The 24,502-nt window shown below is 36.4% G+C and overlaps 2 protein-coding genes across 2 annotated transcripts in view; one reads left to right on the top strand and one right to left on the bottom strand.

Moving 5' to 3' along the window:
* Positions 1 to 24,502, top strand: part of LOC115452398 (irregular chiasm C-roughest protein) — a 109,398-nt gene that overhangs the window by 45,848 nt on the left and 39,048 nt on the right. The window contains exons 4-6 of the mRNA XM_037437751.1: positions 1,141 to 1,221; positions 17,071 to 17,222; positions 18,127 to 18,218. Coding sequence (XP_037293648.1) covers positions 1,141 to 1,221; positions 17,071 to 17,222; positions 18,127 to 18,218 — 325 coding nt within the window. The remainder of the gene's footprint in view (positions 1 to 1,140; positions 1,222 to 17,070; positions 17,223 to 18,126; positions 18,219 to 24,502) is intronic.
* LOC119189067 lies at positions 19,273 to 23,965 on the bottom strand. Its single transcript, XM_037437746.1, has 2 exons — positions 20,334 to 23,965; positions 19,273 to 19,910 (listed from the first exon to the last, which is right to left on the bottom strand). The coding sequence occupies exons 1-2, from the start codon at positions 23,668 to 23,670 to the stop codon at positions 19,507 to 19,509; spliced, it is 3,741 nt and encodes a 1,246-aa protein (XP_037293643.1). The 5' UTR covers positions 23,671 to 23,965; the 3' UTR covers positions 19,273 to 19,506.

Here is a 24,502-nt window from a genome sequence, read left to right as displayed (position 1 = left end):
TGTAGCCATTGGACATAATGGGACTTAACATCTCACTTATCAGGATGGCGAGCGCAGTGGAATACCAAACAATTCTTTGTAATTTAAGGTGTTGGATGGTATTTCTACTGTTTATGGGCGGTCATATCGCTTACCATTAGGCAAACAACAAGCTCGTCTTGTCATTCAAATCAATAAAAAAAAAATGTCTTGTGACAGCATAAAAATCATATACGTATAATTATATTATTCTAGTATTTTTTACCTGCGCGAATCCCAAAAAAGGAGAGAATACCTCGCAATCCTTTGCTTTGAATTATCTAACCACAACATATCATCAATTCAGTAGATAAACTAAAATATATTCCAATAGTTTCCATTTTACAACGGCACAAAACAGACGCAGTCTAAATAAAGACGAGATCAATGCGATGGACAGGAATGCAGTCTGAATATTGCGCCATGTTTAGACTGTGCGGTCCTGCTGGCTTTGGATATATTTTATAATGAGCTGGGGTAATGGGAATTTCTTAATAGAACTATACATATTATAAAATAAAGTCTTCTTTTCTGTCTGTATGTGATCGATTTTCTCAAAAACGACTAAATGGATTTTTATGGAATTTGGTATGGAGATTGTTTAAGACCCTGGGAAGGTTATAGGCTACTTTATATTTAGGGAAAATCGGGATTTTTTTTCCGGAAAACTGCTTCACGCGTGCGAAGCCGCGAGCAAAAGCTAGTTTGAGTATAAATATTATAGACGCGTGTGTTACTAGACATTTTGATTGTATATTTTTTATTTACTTTACGTATAGATCTAGCTATAGTTTAAAGAGCAAGATTATAGTGTGGCCAGAAAAAAAAGCCTCGCTTTGTTTTTGGTAAGGAACTAAATTCCAAAATGAAATGTGGCGCGCCCAAAGCACGTTTGTCAATCTCCTAGTCATGCTATACAATGCGTAATTAGGCACAAATACCCATACTGGGAAAACCGTCCTTTTACATTTTTTCCCTACCAAAGAATCAAACCAGAAACTATCTGTTCAAATCCAGCCACTATATAAATAAGTCAATACTAATTGATCGTTTAATTCTAATTCCAAATGATCCAACCACATTTTATTGTCTGTTAGCTGTACATTGCGCATTTTGTTGCAGGTGATTACTCATTGGACATACGAGAAGTGACGTTGGATGACGACGCGATGTATCAGTGCCAAGTCAGCTCTGGACCTAGAGGTAAGAATACTTTTACATTAATTAGAGGAGGTATAATCATAATTTAAGTAAACAAGCTTTTTTTATTATCATTATCCTGCTATCTTCTGGGGTAGGCGAAACACAATCATTCATACAAAAATAATAAGGCTTATTTTTTTCTTCATGAATCGAATTCTGGACAAATTGTATTACAAACCCAGACTTTTATTTAACTTGACTTACTTTTGATAGCCTGACTAGGGTCGGCTTATACAAATACACAGGACTTTTGGGTGAGCACTTCAGTCGCTCGTAACTCTTGAAAGATAAGGCGACCATGCTCAGTGCAACCCACTAACTGGTGAACCTCGGCTCAGGACGGCCACTTGGAATGGAGGAAACATCAATATTTAAGGAAACCCAGACTAAGCGCATACCTTGGATAATATGATCCATCTCTCGAATCATAAACGATTTCTCATTAAACCGAAGAGGCAACAATATCTAATATCATAATCATTATCCTCATTCTCCTACGTCGACTCTACATCGACTTTGTTAAACGTATTCTCTAGAAGTAATTACGTAACACTCTAAACATGAAACTATAAAACAGTCATTAATATTAAGTCGGAGCGAGATTTCACAGTACATTTCACACAACACACGTCTTGTCTAACGCTAGTTTATTCCTTTGAGTAGAGCCATCTTTGTGGAGAACGGACGCGCCCCGGAGGGGTACAAGGATCTCGAATGATGGATGCGGTGGTTAATTGTGAGCACAGTTGATTAAATATTGAGCACAGGCGATTAGTGAATTAATCAAGGCTTTTAATATTATTATATTTTTACTGCTCGGTCCGTACGATCGGTAAGTGCCAGCATTCAGGGTCTAAGCCAAGTGGTTTCTGGTAGTATCAGGGTTGGATGTTTCTGAGTTCGACGTTGTATTGGGGGTTGGTAAGGGACATAACTCTGTCTGAAAAAAAAAAAGCATTCTGCAGGTATTCAAATTTATCTATTGTTATTACAGTCGCTTACTGTACTGTTCGAATAGGTTAACGTAATATTGCATTGAATGTATATCTGTGACGGCGAATGATTCTAAATTCATATAGTTCATAAATCAAAATTTAGTTATATTTATAGAAATACTATAGAGTATATATATTACAACTAACTTATACTACACGTAAGAATTAAAAAAATATTGTATTCTTGCTAATGTGCATTAACTTTAAAGTATGTCAATGGAATGGCACAGAAACATGTAAACATTTAACTCTTTCAAATAATAAATTGTGCTGAGATATGAAATCTCCGAAGTTATTCTATTACTAGATTTTGACGGCTGCTTCGCTCCATGGAATATATTATATCAAAGAAATAACTTATGTCTTTTCTAGGAGGTAAAGCTTCCTTCATATTTCTTTAACTCGATTAATATATCACTTCATATCAGTGGCAAAGGTCCCATATAGCCCGATTCCTGCTGGCTTTCCTATAATAACATTTATGTAGATTTTATTATTATAATGTTTTGCAGACAGCATTCACATATTAGTACCTACATATTGTGTCGGGTTCTCTTCCGGAAAAATTTACCTTTCACCGCTACATCATACTATCTCTGGTCAAATTCAATTAACTATATACCGCATCCAAACCTCAACTCTCCGCGTTCGCCTTAAATGGCATTTCTCTTTATTTAGCCGCCATATTGGGCTCTGTGTCGTTGATTGAAGAGCTACGTTTGTCGCGTCCCGAGATCATTTCTAACTATTGGGTTTTATTATTGAAATATTGGATTATTGTTGTAGTTCAGTAGTAACCGTAAGTGTCTAACCGGGATCAGCCTGTGTATATCCAACAGGCCGGCATAATTGTTTCGACTGTCGAGGGGTAATCATCTCTCGTCAGTCGCATTCGCTTGAACCCCACTCACCATCAGGGCACGTAAGTGTGTCACGTTCCGGGATCAGCCTGTGTATATCCAGCAGGCCGGCATAATTGTGTCGACTGTCGAGGGGTAATCATCTCTCGTTAGTCATCTTCTCTTGAATCCCACTTACCATAAGGTGCAGTGGGGTCACTTTAGCGTACTTGAGTAAAAAAAAAACATGATCCCCACTATAATCTAAGCTCCCAAATAAATAGTAATAAAAATGAGTACTATTTACATTTTCTGTTTAATATGTTAAATGTTAAAAAGTACTCGAGACTTGTAAAACAAGCCCTAAGAATAGTTGACTGTTGTTGCTTCATAAAAAATATTTACATATCAAAGTGCAAAGGAGAATACTTCCAACATTTTAATACTAATGGATTCTCATTAGTTTTTGTGAAGAGTTGCTTCGGACTTAGGCGACATTCCAGAAGTTATTAACTATAGGTATACGTTATGTATAAAATTTTAATTTTATTATATAATATTAAATATAATAATGATAATAATATCAGCCCTATATTATATACTGTCCCCCTGTTAGGCACGGGCCTCCTCTACTACTGAGAAGGATTAGGCCTTAGTCCACCACTCTGGCCTAGTGCGGGTTGGTAGACTTTACACATCCTCGAAAATTTCTATAAAGAATTTCTCAGGTATCCAGGTTTCCTCACGATGTTTTCCTTCACCGTTAAAGCAAGCGATAATTCACAAAGAATACACTCATATTTTTTTAGAAAAGTCTGAGGCGTGTCTCTGGGATTTGAACCTGCGGACATTCTCGGCAGTCCGTTTCACACCCAACTAGGCTATCGCCGCTTATAATATAATATTATATTATATGGCATTTCATTATAAAATATTTTGTTACGGTCGGGTAAGAGAGTCAGAGAAATGCGGAAGCCAAGTTAATGACAAGACCAGCGTGCCGTTGGCATGATGGTAAGCGATACGACCGCCCATAAACAGTAGAAACACCATCCAACACCTTGAATTACAAAGTATTAAACAGTAGAATTGTTCGGTATTCCACTGCGTTTGCTATTCTAAGACATAAGATGTTAAGTCTTATTATGTCCAGTTGTTACACTGGCTACAAAAACACAAACAATAAACCATATTAAATAAATATTGTTGACGAAATCACTGTTCAGTCCCCCTGAGATCCATGTTTCTGTGTTATAGCATACATTTCTGAAATCTTCGTTATATTACAAAGAATCACTCATATAAACTACATTAATAGACTTCGTTACATTATGTAGTCTATGGCCACGGATATATCCATTAGTGATTGTTTTTTGTTTGCTTAACTTAACTACGCCGCAAACATATGTGGCGCGCCGCGATGAATGACTTCAGGGCTGACACTAACTAAATATTTTTTTTTATATTGGAAATGATTTTTAGTATTTTATTGTGTTTAATTTATTTACTGGTTATTATTGTAACATTACGGTAAGAGAAATGTGTTATTAATATTATGTTAAGACATAGGTTCTCAAAGATTTTTCTTTTAGTAGTTTTACGAAATTATTTTAAATAAACTTATTAACTAAATGTAATGTCATATGAGTCTTATCTTTTTTCTAAGTTAAAACTTTCATCTTTACTATTATAAATGGAAAATTGTACATCTGTTTGTTTGTAACACATTCGTGGCTAAGATCCCAAAAGGCTTCAGGTGACTTTGTTGTCTCGTCATCGTCCCCTAATTTCTTCTAGATCCTTTACCGCCCCCTAAAAGACACTACAAATGGGTGTTATCGCCTTTAAGAAACACTGTGTTAAGGTAACAAGAGATAGCGAGTTTGTTCAAAAAACATAATTTCTAATCGCTCTCAATGGTAAGTGCTATATCAATAAAAAATAGCTATGTTATCTATAACTTTGAATCACAAAGCATTGTACGGTTTTAAGTACATATATCGATAAGTCATGTCAAAACATTGGTAATGTCTTTCAAACCGGAACACAACAGCGCAAGCTTTATATTGGTATACACAGATTAGTAATATATCTTGTAAAAATATCTTCGAAATTCAAACTTATTTTAAAGAATGAGGAAGACCGTTAGTCATCTAAAATTACAAAACATAGATACTATAGTGCAGCGATGGCGAATATGTTTAGACTTAAAAGTTATTTTGACATATGAGACTTCTCATAACAATAACGTCAGGGGCCTTATTCTCTATCCCGCACGTTATTTTGACAGTGCGTAACAAGCACGTAACACAACGCATCATGTTTAGGACTATAGGAATTTGGCTTACAGAATACTATTCCACGCACATTTCTCGAAGATAACATGACACAGCCGCGTTACGCGTTTACACTATCATACAGAATAAGGGCCCAGCTCTGTGTTATGTACTACCTTATTACAAAGTATATTATATAATAATAATATCAGCCCTGTATTGTATGTATATAGGTACAATCCCTATGATAGTCACGGGACTACTCTACTACTAAGAGGGATTAGGGTTTAGTTCACCACGCTGGACTATTCCGGATTGGTATGCCTCAGACACCCTCAAAATTCCTAAAGAACTTCTCAAGTATGCAGGTTTCCTCACGCTGTTTTCATTCACCGTTAAATTAAGTGTTTTTCTATCACGATTTGCGAAGGATTGGATTGGTAAATGAACGTCAAGCTTACTCGTCAAGGTTACCCGTAATAATTAAGTTTCATTTATTAACTAACTTTATAGAATAATAGTTAACGTTCTCTTGGTGTCGTTATAGAAGAACAATTGCGCACACACACACTTGTCTTTATCCTACAAGGGGTAGGTAAAGGCGCAACTGGTGCACTTTCTTTTCGCCGTGCTTTCCGGCCCATGATGTGATAGGAGGCTAACCTATCCCCAAATCAGACACAAATGTAGACTCCGGGATAATGGAGTAGTAAAACCCAATATCACTTTGCCCAACCCTGGCATGGAACCAAAGACCTCAACCCTGCAGTCGCACCGTAATACAACTACACCCCCGAAGCAGTCATAAAAAATTAGTTTAGTAGGAAATTATTCGAAATTAAATTATAAAAATGAAATGAGATAGGTAGGACAACCCTATGTTCACCCCTAATTAAAGCAAGGCTAAAAATGTCGCGGCCACGTGTGGTGGGTCGTTTAGAAAATATTATTGTTTGTACAAATATATAATGACTGTTAGAAAGTGTATTACAATGTTATGTTAATATGTAAATTATGCTAAAATCGGTGATAGCCAGTTGGTTGTGGAACAGACTGCCGAGATGAATGTCCGCAGTTTCAAATCCCAAGGGCACACAAAAAATTATGTGTGTATCCTTTGTGAATTATCGCTTGCTTTAACGGTGAAGGAAAACATCGTGAGGAAACCTGCATACCTGAGAAATTCTCTATAGGAATTTTGAGGGTTTGTGAACTCTACCAATCCGCACTAGGCCAGCGCGGTGGACTAAGGCCTTATCCTTGTCAGTAGCAGAAGAAGCCCGTGCCCAGCAGTGGGACAGTATATAGTATAGGGCTATTATTATAAATAAATAAAAAATCCCGTACCGGCAAACGCAGCGTTGGACATCCACGTGCAAGGTGCACAGACAACTTGATAAAGGTCGCAGAACCACGCTGGATGCAGGCCGCTTTCGACAGGTCCGTCTGGAAATCTTTGGGGGAGGCCTATGTTCAGCAGTGGACTTTATGTGACTGATGATGGTGAAATCAAATAGGATATTTTATTGAATGATGACACTAGCATCTGTAAGGGATGACGTCACACTAAAATTCTTTCTGCAATTATTTAAAAAAGGTTGTCAACCCTAAAATGGTGAGAACGTGATGATAAAAGCAATGATGATACTAGGAAGTCCTTTACCTAGTGGAAAGTGTTCTGTATTATTTACTAACTTATACCTGTGGTTTCGCCCTTGTGAAAAAGTTTTTCCGGCAGTAGTAGTAGCCTATACCATCCAAGAGTAACATAACTTTCTACTAATGAAAAAAAAATCACAATTGGTTTAGTAGTACACCTGTGGCTCCGTCCTTGTCATAGTTTTTCTGGCAGTAGTAGTAGCCTATTTCATCCAGGACTAACATAGCTTCCTACCAATTAAAAAAAAATCAAAATCGGTTTAATAATCGCCGAGATTTGCGCGTTCAAACATAATCTTCAGCTTTATATAATAGTATAGATGATTGAACTAAATAAATTTATAAACTGCGCTCGTTCTGAGACATTAAAAGTAAAGTATCATCAACTCCAGTAATTACACTCTGCAATCTTCTTGAAGCTGTTAATCTCGGTTATTGCACAAGACAGATAACAATTTTAACCGAGTTCTAAAAGGGGGAGGTTCCCAATCCGACGTGTTTTTTTTTTAATCTTGATACACTGATGGTAGGTCTCTCATATGTGAGTCGTCTGGGTAGGTATCACTGCAATGTATATTTCTGCCGCCAAGCAGCAGTGTGTAGCCACGTTTGTGTTCCAGTTTGCAGGACATTGCAGCCAGTGTAAGTATTGGACATAATTAGACTTAGCATCTCATGTCTTAGGATGGCGAGCGCAGTGAAATACCAAATAATACTTTGTAACTGAAGGTGTTGGATGGTGTTTCTACTGTTTATGGGCGGTAGTACTACTTACCATCAGGCGAACGGCCAGCTCGTATCGTCATTCAAATCAATAAAAAAAACCATAGAACTCAGTCATTTATTAATCGATTTGTAAAATATACATCCAAAATTAAAAAAATATCTTTTATTGGATCCAACATGGATACTGAACACTAAATTTATAGGTAGCAAATAATTATTAATACGAAATTAAATTTCTAAAATATTAAAGTTTAAAAATAAGCGCCACTCAGTAAGAAAGGGAAAGGAAGCCAAAGTAAAATGCAATATCCATTGAAACCATACGAGTGCGAAATAACTTGACAGGGGTTGAATCACAATCTCCAGACACATTGCAAGGTCTTCAGTGTTAGTGCAGAAATTAGTTTTTGGAGATAGGGCGCGGAGGGTCAGGTGTGGGGTTAATTATGTGATTTTAAAAATACAAGGTTACAAATAAATATTCTAATATAAGCAAAGCTTTTGTTCGAGCTAGTCTTTGAAATATTGACTTATTTTATGCGTTTAAAACTGATATTTTTGGTGGAAACGTATCCATGGATGATTTTTGGCCAAATGTTCATCATCCACAACTTGTAGAGTCCCACTGATGGGTATAGGCCTCTCTCATATCATGCCACTTTTTCACCACCAATCGCATCCAGGTTCGACCGGCGATCCTTACAATGTCATCTTGCCGCTGGACGGCCCACGTTGCACTTACCTTGTCTTGGTCACCACTAAGTAGGCGCTTTACTCCACCTGTCATCGCTTCGTCGTACATGGCCTGCCCAACTCCATTTGCATTTTTTACTCCGTTATATGAATATGTTTAAAACCTAGATTTTTGGTGATCCACGATGATTTTTGGCAAAATGTTAGCAGAGGTAAATATCAGTATGTAAAACCCATATTTTTGGTGATCCACGGATAATTTTTGGCAAAATGGCAGAGGTAAATATCATGTGGCTTGATTTAGTTCCGCAATATCACAATTAACATGAATGCTATGATACAATTGCAACATTGTCTGTATGGTAGAATTGTGACATAATTGTCCGAGGCTGGTGATGGCCAGCAAAGTAAAGAAAACGCCACTTTTGCCACGGTCAAAGGCAAACATACCCGCAAATTGTTCGACCGCAACAGCTTTGTTCGTACGGGCTTGGCGCAGTTGTAAAGTTGTAGCGGTTGGAAAAAAAAACATAAACAAAAAATATAGGAGTTATGAATGTCGAAGGCACAAGCGGTTTTTTTTTAAAGTGTTTGCGTTTTCGGCCTTTAAAGACCTTTACGGCGTAAATTCACAACGTGTAAATTTTCGGGTTTAAAAGTAGCTTATATGTTGACATGATATGATCCATCTGTTTGCCTAAATTTCTTCCAAATCCATTCAACGTTACTGCTTTTAACTTCTAACCAAATATCAAAAGATCTTCACTCATTTTCGCCTATATAATATCAGTAAGATTAGTAAAAAAAAAATAACCTAATACTAAATACTGACAACACATAAAAGATTTCTCAGGTATTTAACAATGTATTTCTTTTTTGGAAAGGACTTATCGTTGCGGGATTCTTCCCTCTGACCTTTTATAGAATGCCATATTCATTATCAGGGGCTATTAGTAAAAAGTACTTTTTTACGGTACTAATGTCATGCTGAGGTGACTGATCCAATCTCCAAGTTGGCTAAATTAACATTGGTTTTTTTCTACTCAATTTCAGCCAGGAGTATAATTTTGTGCCTGCTTAATGCCCATAGGCTCATCCCTATTACATGGTACCTAACATGTCGAAATATTGGCGTAAAGACACCGCTAAGTTTTGACATGAAAGACATGAAAGAAGGAGAAGGGGGAGTCATAAAATAGTCACAACGGGATAGTGTCATAACACCTCTGTCTACCCCTGAACCCGGCAAAAACATTGTAACTGCTGGACATAATAAGACTTACCATCTCAGGTGCCATGGCGAGCGCAGCGAAATACTAAACAATACTTGGTAATTCAAGGTGTTGGATGATGTTTCTACTGTTTATGGGTCGTACCGCTTACCATCAAGCGTACGGCAAGCTCGTCTCGTCATTCAAAGCAGTAAAAAAGAACCTGATACATACAATAATATATTTCACTGAGTTTAATTATTTTGTATCTATTTTTACAATCAAACTAGTAGTTTTGGTCTACTAACTTTCTATTACATATAATTAATATCTTGTGAATTTATAATTACGTTTGGCATTCACTTGTTAATTTTTTTATAATTATTATTTTTATGTTTTTTGTTACTGATTAATCACTTTTACTAATAACATCTACTGTACTGTAAAATATCTTCTTATAAGTGGAAACTTTATTGATTTATGTATTTTTAATTACCTTAACTAGTCTATAAGATATAAAATATTTTATGTTTCCCAAATATATAAATAAATTAATTTCTTTCCCTAAATTATTCCCACTTTAATCTCCTTACTTACTCCGCGCACCAGAGCCGAATTTAAACAGGCGCCGTGGCAAGTTAAACGACGTAAAGTTGGACAATTTCGTAGCTCACTGGCACTATTGTGTTTGCCCACTTGCCCTTTCTAGCTTTAAAAAGGCACTGTTAATTTATTTTGCCGGCCTTTGTCGACTTTTCACTGGACAAAGGCACTCGGCGTGTTTGTTATCAAACAAAGTTTACGTAATTTAATTGTGTTTTCGTACGTTGTTACAAGTCAATTGTATGCGATACATGTAGCTTTAATATTAATTAATTTGAATGTTATATAAATACTTTTTTTCCTTTATAAATACCTATGTTTTTAATGCTATAGATATATTTATTTAATACTACTTTTCGCTCGCGGCTTCGCCCGCTAAAGAAGTTTTTCGGGATTTAAGTCCCGCTATATATTTTCCCTGGGTAGAAATTAGCCTATAGCCTTCCCAGGGTCTTAAACTATTTCCATACCAAATATCATAACAAGCCGTTTAGAAGATTTTGAGTAAATCGATTACATACAGACCAATAGAAAAGGGGACATTGTTTTATAATATGCAATACCTATAGATTTTGTCTGACTAAATGTAGGTTAGAAAATTTTAAAGTGTTTACCTTACCTTAGTTGTTTGTCTTTCCATTAATAATTATAAAAGAGATATTTCTTTCGATGTTCGCTTGATTATCGGGTTTGCATCATTGATTTTTACGCCATACACACTTCACCCCTGTTTCCCAGAAGGATAGGCAGAGGTGTAACCAGGGCATATATTTTTCGTTTATGTATTTCGTCCCATAATGTGATAGGGGTCCAGTCTATCATTACTGTGTCTGTTACTAACGACAATTCTCGGAAGCCCTAATTTGTCTTCCCGTGACGTAAGAAAGACACGGAAAGGTAAATATATTGTTTGTCTACTTCTTTCACTAACAGGCTGGTTACCTAGCTCTGCGCCGGGATGGTTCGGAGTAGCTATTGTAGTGCAACAAAATACCCGAGGCCGTCCCGTATGCGCCGAAGAAGGCCACTGCGGGTTTTGGTTGGTAAGCCGGTATAAGGTATACAGGGGTTAGGAACAATTGCTCACTGGGATAATGCTATAACTGCAGAATGCTATCATTGGACTCTAAGACCGGTGAAACTAACATAACCGTTCCCCTCACGAGGTGGTAGCGATAAAGCGTTTTTTCCCCGCAAAAAGGTTACCTACCTTTAAGTGTTATTTTTATTTTATGGGCACTGATCAAGCAAACCAAGTAATACTCCTGGTACACTCCCATCAGCATTCAGAATATGCAAAATATAAGATCTCACAGACACTTCAGAACTTTTTGTTTCAAATTCACATTCGCTATTCGACACTAGCCGTTTCAACTCGTTTCGAACTTTCTCAACGTAGATACGAATTTTGAACATCAAAACTTAGTTTATGCAAATATGTTTTGAGTGTTTTTGATGCAAATATGATGTTTTTATCCCGCTTGGTGTTGGGGGTCTCATGGGGATTTCCTCGATAATACCACGGGTTATAAGATGTTTGTGAAAATGTATATTTGAAAAATTTCATGCAAATTCGTTCAGCGATTTTTGTGTTCATTTCTGCCTAGAAAACATGTTCCCGAACTTCTTTATTTAATATATTAGTCGGAAGAAGAAGAAATGGCGAGTAAAGGAAGCGTTCAGGAGGACTTCTTGTGGTTGATTATGATGATGAAACAGCACAGTGTCCAATAATAATAACAATGCTAGTCCGGTATTATACTGGCCCGCTGGTGAACACAGGCACCACTTTAAAATGACACCTTTACCATTAAGATTGTTTAGACTTTAATATACCATAATGTCCAGTACGCAGGATTTAAAGTCACGGTTACCCCAACATAGCCGCTAAGTCGCCCCCCATGAAGGCTGGGTGGTAGTATTAAGGCATTTTCTCCGCAAAGGAATATTAAATTCTAAGGATTTAATATTCCTTATATTAGAACGCAGTTGAAGCCCTTGGACAAATCGCACAACATCATCAGCAAAGGAACTACCAATACCCTGGCAGTAAAAAAAAAAAAAATTATGAGTTTGTAAATAGCCTTAGCTAACTGGATTTGGATGTTATGCGTAATTTTAGTCAGTTTCTTCTTGCCTAATATTGTTTTTTTTTTTTATACGAATACGTAAAAAACTGCACCTGATAGTGAACAAAGTTCTATACACAGTATAGTAACGAGAAACACCTCGCCAGTTTACTCAATTATGACCTGTATTTGTTTAATAATTATCATTGCCAAAGTAACAAGAACAAAGGACATGATAAAACCGAGAACATGGCGAATGTAAAAACAATGGTAGACGCTATAACAGTTATTGAGTGGTGTCCAGACAGCTGGGGTGTCGTTCCAAGGATCATCTCATTTAACGATGCCATCCAGCGGCGGTCCGGGATTAAGCCGTAATCTTGCTTGCACCAACACTGATAGCCTGTGTTTATGCTTCGTTTATACATATTTTTTAATTTTATTATAATGTGTTCCGCTAACATAAATGCTGATGGTGTTTTTTTAGGTTGCCATGAAGGTAAATTTGGAGTATGTTTTTTTGTTCAAATATTTTTTGTTACAATAATTATACTTATAGATAGACATTAAGTAAAACGTAATTTTAAATGCATTACTTATTAAACCGTTGGTTGCTTATTAGCCTATTCCTCATATTATCTTCGTTTGCTTAATTTTCTAGCCGTGGTCAGTAATTTTTTATTATTAACACCATAAATATGATTTCCATAAACCCTTTTTGAAGACTAGCGCTTCGTATTTGGATCAAACGATATCCAACTGGATCGATTAAATACAAATTATTTTATAAACAATAACATAATTTTTTAATGTTTTTAATATCATCAGAATACCAAAAGCATGGAAGATTCATATCTCCTCATAGGTAACTTATCATTTAAAATTCGAATCCTCACAAATCAAGTAACATTAAAATCCAAAAAACCAGATACGTCATCAATCTACCGTTAAGCATTAGTTTAGATTAACCCAATTAAGAGTTCACAAATTCAGCGCCCAACTTCGACTAGTCAAGCAAAACACCCAAAAAGTAAGTTGCAAACTTTACCCTTTCAAACTGAAAACCATTAAGCCATACTACGCAGAACTATCAGAATAAATCAGAACAAGTTTATTCCAACTACATGTGTGCTCGAAGTTGGGAACACACTGGCTTGTGGAGTATTGACACTGTTGCCATTGCTGTCAGTCGGAATATTTTTACTTTAATTTGGATCGTTTTAGGCTACCTTAAAACACTTTGATCACATTGTTGTCTGTCTGTTCGTATGTCTGTTGGTCGATACCCTTTTTCTTAGAAAAGTAGAGGTAAGTTGATATCTATATTAAATATTGGGGTCTATCTTTTTTCAGCTTTTTATTTTATTACTTTAGTAGGAAGATGACGACGAGCTGACCCTGCCATTCACCTGATGGTAAACGATACAGTAAAATCACCATCCTACACCTTAAATTACAAAGTATTGTTTGGTATTCCACTGCTCTCGCCATCCTGAGGCATGAGATGTTAAGCCTTATTATGTCCACTGGCTACAATGTTTTTCAAACCAGAACACAACAGTGATTACACACTGCTGCTTAGCGCCAGAAATAGACATTGCGGTGGTACCTACTCCGGCGGACTCTCACATGAGAGACCTACCAGTGTTTTATAAAATGAATCTTTGTACTGAGTGATTTGAGATTCAACTTATTTTACCATTCATACCATCATATCTCACATTGTACCATTGAAGATCAAGGGTCTTTGCATAATCAGCTTTATGTACCTTAATTGCACCATAGTATTCTTCTTTTCTTCTCATAGCCAGTTTTATGGGCCTTAATTGCTACTGGTAGTAAAATATTTTTAAAACTGACTACAGTGCCCTACATAAGTGTGTCGCGTTTCATGACCTTTGTATATCTGATTCCGATATACACAGATCATGAAAGCCTATAGCACTCAGAAGTAATGTAGTTTATGTAGTGAAAAAAAATCAAAATCGGTTTAGTAGTTCCCGAGATAAACGCGTTTAAACAAACAAACTCTTTAGCTTTATATATGAGTATAGATGCCAGTATTTAACCGAGTAAACTACGACCATCGCTCCTCTATTTGGAAACTTTTAAAACATGACCGCGTCGGGAATTCGGACGGCTTAATTGAGATTTTTATGAGTTAAAAAATTGTTTTTTCAACGCTGCGGAAGTGAAGTCTATTTTAAAGCTTGTTTGGTGTTGTTTGAAGGCTTGTTTTTTGGATTTTTAATTCTTTATGTTTTGGAAATGGTGCAAATATATACCTAGTCTTGCCATAAATATTGTAATAAAGAAAAAAGAAAATTGTTAACTGCAAATAACATTTATTACTTTTACAGTGTGTCAGTTTAATACATAAATATAAAACAATTAAAAATATAAAAAGCTTATTCGAAGTGGTCTCCATTGGCTGCAATACAGTCCTTTAAACGATGAGGCCAGTTATCAATAGAAGCACGCACTCTTTCCATGGGAAAATTCTTCACTGCCAATCGTATAGATTGTTTTAGGGACTCCAAATTATCATGGCGTTTAGAGCAAGCTGTACTCTCTAAAACTGACCACAAATCATAATCCAGCGGATTAAGATCGGGACTAGACGACGGCCAGTCTTCAGCTCTGATGAAGTCCGAAACGTTCGATTCCAACCAAGACTGCGTGGACCGAGCTTTATGACCCGGCGCCGAGTCTTGCTGGAAGGACCATACTTGGTTATTGAACATGGTGATGTTAAGGGGCTTAACTACCTTCTCAAGAATGGTATCTTGATACACTTGTGCCGATGTTTTGATACCTTTTTCACAAAAATATGGCTCAGTCACTCCTTCATAGCTAACACCCCACCAAACCATCACTGAAGTCGGATAATGTCCACGTTGCACTCTGTCGACTAATTGGGAAGCTTCCTTAGAGCTTTGAGCATAAATACGGTCATTTTGTTTGTTAAAATGTTGCTCAATTGTAAAAATTTTCTCATCCGTAAACAAAATTTTTCTGTGACCTCCCTTTGCGTACCGCTTCAGTAGTTGTTTCGATTTTACCACCCTATTCTTCTTTAAATTATCAGTTAAGAAATGGCCAGTGCGTCTCTTATAGGCTGCAAGTCCTAAGTCATCTTTTAAAATACGCGACATGGTTCTAGGTGCTATCTTCATTTCCCGAGATAAAATCTTTTGCTTTCGGACAGGATTTCTTCGAATTCTTTCCCTTACTGCTTTGACCACCTTTTTCGTACGAACACTACGTGGACGGCCAGATCTTTTTCTGTCACAAACAGAGGAGGTCTCATTGTACCTATTAATAGCCCGGTACACAAACATTTTACTAATACCAAGTGTATGGAGAGTTTTAAAAATTGCATTTGGCTCCATACCTACTTTGTGTAATGCTATCACAGCGATTCGGTTCTCTTTATCACCCCACACCATTTTAATATCGCAAAATATTTTACAATGTATTGGCGCCAAAATGAGAAAACACAATGAACAATCGTATAAAAATGACAGATTCGAAATTCAAATGTAATATTTTTTTATAATTAAGTGTAACAGTATTTATGGCCAGACTAAGTACATATGTCTTTTATCTTTGAAGAGGTAGGCAGAGGCGCAACTGATGTTTCTTTCCGCTGTGTGTATTCCGTCCCATGATGTGATAGCGAACGAGCTTTTGCCATATTACGCATCAAATTCCACACTTCGGGCTGATACTGAGTAGAAAAAAATAAAATTATTGCCCAACACGGGATTCAAACCTGGTACCTCAACAGTCGTGCCATATTACAACTATGACATCAAGGATATAACTAATGTCATTATTGATTATACCATATTATATGATATATGGGATGAGATTCTTTAAGAAGGTAGGCGTCAATCAAACGAATTGCTACAAACTGAATAGGCAATGGTTAAAAAAATTAATATAAAATAAAACAATTTAGTGCTACAAATAAAGTATATAAAGCAAAAATAGAATAAATTCGTAATTTCTGAATGATAATCATCAGAATTTAAAACTCTAAAATAAATTTAAATACAACTTCCCTAGTCGTTAGTAACATTTGGTCCAAAATACATTCAAATAACAATTATTATGTTACAACAGGACAACCTTTTAGTTGGAGGATTTAACGTCCAAATTAAATTATGTTTTGAGTTAGTTTTGTGGGGGGAAGTGGAAATTGGGTCAACCCTATTCGACATTTTACAATGTGACTAGATTATAATAAAGCAATAAACTGTGTTGAAACTATGTTAATGTAGACCTGGGTCGTTTTATTGCCGCCATTTTGTAGTACAAATTATTCATTTATATGCCCTATTTGAATATTGTTGTCTGATGTGGAGTGGCTGTGACAATGTTTTGCACTTCTGGATGAGGGTTTGATGAAAACTAAACTTTATGTTATTGTAATAGGGTAACATGTTAAATTTACCATTAGTTTGTACTGTAATACACTCTATAGATGGATAGTGGAAAGAAATGTTTTTTATGATTTCGATTCTATATAATATAATAATTATGAGAATATTAATTAATTCAAGATTATGATAATTACTAATCATAATTACGAAACGCCGTCATGTTATGTCAAATGTAAATAAAAAAATATAATATTCATTATGTAATAACGTTCTTAAATTGCTACTGATTCCTTTATCACCGAAAGAAGAAAACAATTATTTTTGAAGGTTTCATTGTATACAATTCTAAACATTATATTCTTTCTTATGTAATCCAAATATTGTCAACAGGTGAACCACCTATCAGATCAAGGTACGCTCGTTTGATAGTGCTGGTACCTCCAGAACCTCCTAAGATTCTTAGAGGACCAGTCATCCAAGCAGTTGAAGATCGGGAGGTGGATCTAGAATGCGTCTCTGTTGGAGGAAAACCTGCTGCTGAAGTGAGTGATTTAAAGTCAGAGCTGATAATTATAATACAATTTACTTCTTTGATTATTAGTCGCGCTCCATTTCCTACAAAATTGTGTTTGATCACCTAATTACTTAAGTATCAAGGTATCGTCTAGCGTCAAAACTATTTTATCATGAATCATCAGCATTCTTTTATAAGAGCTCAGTAAAGTGACTTCATTGCACCGGATGGTAAGTGGAATAGATTCCAGAAAAAGTGTCGACTGACGAAAAGTTTAGCTTCACCAACCGACACAAATGTTCTAGGCTATTTGAAACAACATTATTTATTTATTTATTTATTTTTTATTTATTTTAAACTTTATATACAGTAAATGTATATAGGCGGACTTAATGCCTGACGCATTTTCTAACAGTCAACCTTTGATGCAGAGATGAGACAATGTGGGTGTAGGTATATAAAAATAAATAAGACAATACATATATTATATAAAATAAACATTCTATTTAAATGCAGATATATTTATACTATAAAATATATACTTAATATAAAATAAAATAATTTCCAGAGACTTTTATGTTTGAGAATCTGCTACACTATTGGCGAGGAGCATCCGAACTTTAGATTTGAAAGTGAACCTGTTAGTGGACATTAGTTTTAGAGAAAAAAAAACAACTGCAAATTTGCTCTATATCCCACAAAATTAGATACTAATGTCTCATAATATTTATTTATTTCAACTCTTTATTGTACATCAAGTCTTATGAAAAAGTAAATATACAATAGAGATTATGAGCAAACAGGAGGTACAAATGGCTGTCATATCGCAATCGGCGATTTCTTCTAGACAACCTTTCGATGGATTTAAATAACTAGGAACGAAACGAGCCTATATATATAGTACAAAATCCTAAATGAATGTTTGGTTGCAGATCACATGGGTGGACCACGACGGCGGAGTTTTAACCCAAGGAGTGAATTATAGCATTGAAGCGACTACTGACGGAAGAAGATTAACTGCCAGGTAAATTGAAAATTTTATCAAATATCGGTCGCTTTTACGGTGAAAGAGATCATCTAAGATATCTGCATACCCGAGAATTCTACATTAGAATTTCGATGGTATTAGAAGACTGTCAAGCTATACTAGGATAAAAGCAGCCTCTCAGTTGTAAAAGAGGCCCGTGTAAATTTTAAACCCAGAGATGTTTTTCATGTTGCAAAACTCATACTACCTACAACTACAAACTCAATTTGGAGATATATTGATAATATAATAACATCAGCCCTATATAAATTGCCCCACCGCTGGGCACCAGCCTCCTGTACTACTGAGAAGAATTGGGCCTTAGATCACCACGCTGCTCTAGTGCAAATTGGTAGACTTAACATACACTCAAAATTCCGATGTATAATTTCTTAGGTATCCAGATTTTCTCAAGATCTTTTCCTTCACCGTTAAAGCAAGCGATAATTCACAAAGAATACACACATAACTTTAGAAAAGTCAGAGATATGTGCCCATGTGGACATTCGTCTAGGCAATCCATTCCAGAACGTTGGTGATACATTAACTTTACTCAATAATTTCGCCTAAGGCTATAAAGGAACAGAGACAAACATAAAAAAAGAAATATACTTTAAAATAAGCCACGTTCCCTTAGTTATCAACATAAAAACAAATATACGTTGGCGTAAGTAGTAAATTTTGTAGTTTTATTTCTTTATAGTGGGGTCTAAACTCCGGAGCTAGAAAATAGCTCGCATTTAGTACTTTATGTATTGTAACATAAAGTGCAAATAAAATATTGTTTGTGTAAATAACATTTTTTATATTATACGCTTATAAACAAACCAGTGGGTCACATTTGAATTTGGAAGGTTTATACCGTTCATAAACGTTTTAATCATGAATGTGCTGCCATTTTCAAGTAATGAAAAAAAGGATTGGAATCCTCACTTCATCTACAAATTCTTGTTGATTTTAAATTAAACTGGCACTGCATCACATGGTGTTTCGGGTCCGAATTGACCACTGTATAAAATCGTTATTTCGTTTTATTAAATTAAACGCAGTATTGACTATGAACTGACATTTTTATTTTGGACTGACTGACAAGCAAAAAATAAAAAATGGCCACATTTAATTGTAGTGTTTACAATGAGCGCAAGATGGCTCTTATTACAATTTCTACCTTTTGTGTACATGTTTAAAATATATTATATTATATCGCTGTAACATGGCCCCGGCCTTGGATGCCGCAGGCTCCAATGTAAATTATCTTCAGTGATAAAATATGCGAATCGCTTCCTCATTGTGATGTGATAGGCAGCGGACAAATCTTCGAGAATGCACGCCGAATCACGCCTGATGAGGTCCGAAGATCTGCCACTCGTGACACACCGTCCTTCCCCGGATACACTTGTATAACTCGTGCCAGCTTCCACGATAATGGGGGGACGTTGTCCTCTTTGACCAGTACTATTGTATCAACTGCCAGCTCGCTAATGTTGGATTTCCATTTGGACCGACTTTGAAGTTCCGACACATACTCCTTAGCCCATCTCTGCCAAAAATGCTGTCTTATCTTTTCTATGCGGTCGTATCGCAACAGAGTGTGAGTCGGAGTATTTGTGAGGTCTCCTTGTGTGGGCGCAGTAAGGGGACGACCGACCAGGAAGTGAGCTGGTGTAAGAGGGAGCGCGTCGTTAGGATCTGAGGATAAAACGGATATAGGACGGGAATTTAGGACAGCTTCAATTTGTGCCAATACCGTGCTAAATTCTTCATAAGTTAGGTTACAATTACCTACGACACGTTTCAAGTGGTACTTGCAAGATTTTACTTCCGCTTCCCACAGACCACCGAAATGAGGAGAGTAAGGAGGAATAAAACTAAATTTCATCCCATTGCCCGCTGCATAATCGACTATACCTTCCATATTTTCAGTTAAAAATGTTTGGAATTGCCTTTCAGCGCCTACGAAATTCTTGCCATTGTCAGAAAATATCTCTGCTGGCTTACCACGTCTAGATATAAATCTCTTTAATGCGAGTATGTAATCGTCTGTCGATAAACTAGTGACCAGTTCTAAATGTATAGCGCGTGTACAAAAACAAACAAATAAACAAATATAACCTTTTATTAATTTAGCTCCCCTGCCTTTTCGAGTTAAAATCATAACCGGACCAGCATAGTCCACGCCACAGAATTTAAATGGAAAACCCTCTTCAAGCCGTTTGGCCGGCAAATCACCCATAATGGGCTTTAAAGTAACGCTCTTCAAGCGAGAACACGTCACACATTGATGTACCGTTTTTCTTGCTAGATTTCTACCACCTAATGGCCACCAACACTCACGAATGTTAGATAAGAGAAGCTGAGGTCCCGCATGCAATAATCGCTTATGTTCCGATCTAAATAATAACGATGTAAATCTATGTTTACCGCACAATAACACGGGATGTTTTTTATCGTAATCGAAACTTGAATTATTTAATCTACCACCAACTCTCAAAATATTGTTAGCGTCTACAAACACGTTGAGTCCTGACAATTTACCCGAACGATGTTTTTTTTGTGTATCATAATTGTTACCAAATGACTGCACCTGAGCGAACCGCGTTAAAAAAAACTCTGATTGGCTCAATTCATCAGCTGACAACAAACCGGTTTTACGCAGTTGTTTATTAGCCACGCGCATATTATAGATAAATCGCAGAATGTATGCTGCAGTGCGTCGCATTCGGTTAAATGAAGAAAATCTGTTAAAATCAAATAATTCACCGTTAAAATCATTTGTCATGATATTTGTAGCAATATGAGACTGAGATTTTACTTCAGGTAATAAGGTATCATTTAAAATTACATTAGTGGTATAATTTAAATTATCGGCAGCTATAAACTCTGGTCCGTGCCACCAAGTTTTGCATTTATGTAACTCTTCCAAATATAAACCTCTAGACACATAATCCGCCGGGTTGTCTTTGCTGCTGACATGGCACCATAGCGCATCGCCTGTCAGTTCGTTTATTTGTGTGACACGATTTTGTACGAAAGTTTTAAGCATACGAGGTGACATTTTAATCCAACCCAACACTATTGTTGAATCCGTCCAGAAATATGTCTTATTAAATTTTAATCTGAGTGAAACTGTAATCTTTTTATACAACTTGGCACCTAAAAGTGCTGCGCACAACTCAAGCCGCGGTATTGTAATAGTTTTAACTGGGGCAACTTTACCTTTGGAACACAATAATTGAACAGTGTTGCGTGAAGACTCGTCATACGTTTTTATATAAGCACAGGCGCCGTATGCATCCTGTGAAGCGTCTGCAAAAATATGAAGTTCACAACGCAGCGTCCCTTCACTCATGACGTAACGCGGAATTCGTAATAAGTTTAATGTCTCTGTAATAGAATTAATAAAGCGATTCCACATGATCACAATATCGTCAGGAACTGGATCATCCCAATCAATTTTTTGCAACCATAACCTTTGTAGGAGAATTTTAGCAATGATTATACTCGGAGATAACAGACCTAAGGGATCATAGATCTGGGAAACAACCGACAGAATAACTCGTTTAGTTACTGTAGCTGAATTTTCCAATTCTGTTGTAAAATGAAATTCGTCAGTGATATTCGACCAACCCAGCCCGAGTGTTTTACTTTGACAATGTTCATCTCTTGCCAACGTTTTAAAGACCTGAGTTGTCGAGTCATGATTGAAAGTCCATTTACGTAATGGGAAACAACCCGAATTTAATATTTGAGACGTTCTTTCACAAATATCCAACAATGACTCGAAACTGTCATGACCCGTGATTAAGTCGTCCACGTAAAAATCTTCTTTGATTACGCCAGCAATAGCTTTGTCATCAGCTTCTTCAGCTAAGTGACGAATACAACGCATACTTAAATATGGGGCAGACGCAGTGCCATAGGTGACGGTCTTTAGTTGATAAATGTCGAGGGAATCAGTCGAGTTTTCTCTCCAAAATATAAGCTGTAGATTTCTTTGATCATTATGTATTAATATCTGCCTAAACATTTTTTCCACGTCGGCACAGGCTACGTATCTATACTGCCTAAATCGTAATAAAATAGAAAATATATCGTTTTGCAACGCTGGACCTACCAGCTGTATATCATTTAATGACTTGTTTGACGTCGTAACAGCGCTGGCGTCAAACACTACACGCAATTTTGTGGTAGTACTATCGTCCTTCCACACTCCGTGATGTGGAAGAAAATAGTGCGTTGAATCTTCTTTTTGAATTCGTTTCATGTGACCCAATCTAATATATTCTCGCATAAATTCGCAGTACATTTGTTTGAAATGTGGCATGCGATTTAGTTTGCGTTCTAAGGCTAAGAACCGACTTCTAGCCATTTCGAATGAATCGCCAAGCACATCTGGAGATTCTTTTAACGGCATTCGAACCGAAAACCTACCATCTACGTCGCGTTTGGTAGTGCGCATAAAATTTTCCTCACACTGACGTTCATCTTCGGTGAGATTGTCATCGTTAAATTGTATTTCTTCCAGCTCCCAAAACTTTCTTAATTGATTATCTAATGTCTGAGAAATATTACAAACAACATGATTACTTCGTAAAAATTTCGAATCAATGGGGCCGGATAGCAGCCAACCCAATTTTGAATTTTGTAGATACGGACCGCAGGGAAGTTTAAAACGACCTTCATCCAATAAATCCCAGAACCTATCCGCTCCAATCAAAATATCGATTTTCGACGATATATAGAAAGAGGGATCTGCAAGAACTACGTTTTGTGGTATAGTAATCAAATTGCTCTTAATATGACTTTGCGGAATACTCCCCGTAATTTCCGGCAAAACAATACAACGAATATTTGTATTAAAATCGTTAATCTTAGAGCGTATATTTATTTCGCATGACTGATTCGAATGCGTGACCGAATGTCCAACACCCGAGACTCGAATAGCGGACTGTATAACTGCGACGTTTAAATATTTCAACAAACTTTCGGAAATAAAACAATGTTGACTCCCGTTATCAAGCAGGGCGCGAACGGTATGAAACGTATTATCATTGCTCGCGACATCTACTAAAGCCGTAGCCAACATTATCTGATTTAATGATAAAACTCCGGACTTATCGTAAATGTCACAGTCACTCGTATATGACTGCGACATAGAATGCATAGCGGACGCGCTCGCCGAAACCGGTTTGTTATTTCGCTGCGGCGACGGTGTGCTATATACTTGCGCATCTATAGGTATAGATGACATGTTTACGTTATTATCTTTGAAATGAATTAGTGTTATGTTTTTCCTGACACTGTTTGCATGGTCCGTATATACAGTTAACGACTGTATGACCTGCACGTAAACAGTTTGGGCAAAGATTTTTATTTTCAACGAATTTAATCCTATCTTCGACCGATAAATTAAGGAAACTGACACAAGTATACAATGCATGATTGCCATTGCACATTACACATGCCCGTTTAGGTTTCTCGAACTTATATGTTTTATTGTTGTGTGTAGAAACAAAGCTGTGAACTTGATGCGTATTTGTTGATTGTTTTTTGTGATCGGATGTATTTTTATTATAATTAGAAATTTTCGTATTACTGTAATGAATTGTTTCAAGAGTATCTGCTTTATTTCTGAGAAAATCAAGTAAATCATCTAATTTAATTTTGTCACACTGTGAATCTGTATTCGAAATCAATTTTAATGACCCTTTGTGATCTTCCCACTCTCGCTTGGTGGTTTGATCAAGCTTAGACCTTATCAAGTATATAATTAACGTGTCCCACGTGTCTGTAGGCTCCCCAAAGTATTAAGAGACCGCAAATTTCGTAAAACAGTATCAATAAGATTTCTAATTTGTTCAGGACATTGTTTATTTAGAAATTGAGCAGTAAACAAGGATTTGACGTGATTATGTACTAGTAAGCGACTATTATGAAATCTCTTTACTAATAATTCCCATGCATGCGAGTAGTTAGAAGCTGTAAACTCTAGCGAACTTATTACTCGAAGGGCGGAACCACTGAGCGAGGATTTAAGATATTGAAACTTATCAATAGCATCTAGGTCATCACGAGTGTGAATCATTGTTATATACGAATTTTTATATTCCAACCACTTATCATAACTACCATCGAAGTTTGGCAATTTAATATCTGGCAATTTTGATCGTTTTTGTTTAGATTTTTCCGAACGCGGACAGTTAGAATAGTCACCAATATTATCACCAATTAAACATTTCGCGGCAGCCATTGCAGAGAAATACTGATCTTCAAATGATTCT

This window comes from Manduca sexta, chromosome 2 (assembly GCF_014839805.1).
Source record: "Manduca sexta isolate Smith_Timp_Sample1 chromosome 2, JHU_Msex_v1.0, whole genome shotgun sequence".
In the NCBI taxonomy this organism is placed as follows: domain Eukaryota; kingdom Metazoa; phylum Arthropoda; class Insecta; order Lepidoptera; family Sphingidae; genus Manduca; species Manduca sexta.
Note: the sequence above shows the minus strand (reverse complement) of the source record. Positions and strands in the feature narration are given on the sequence as shown.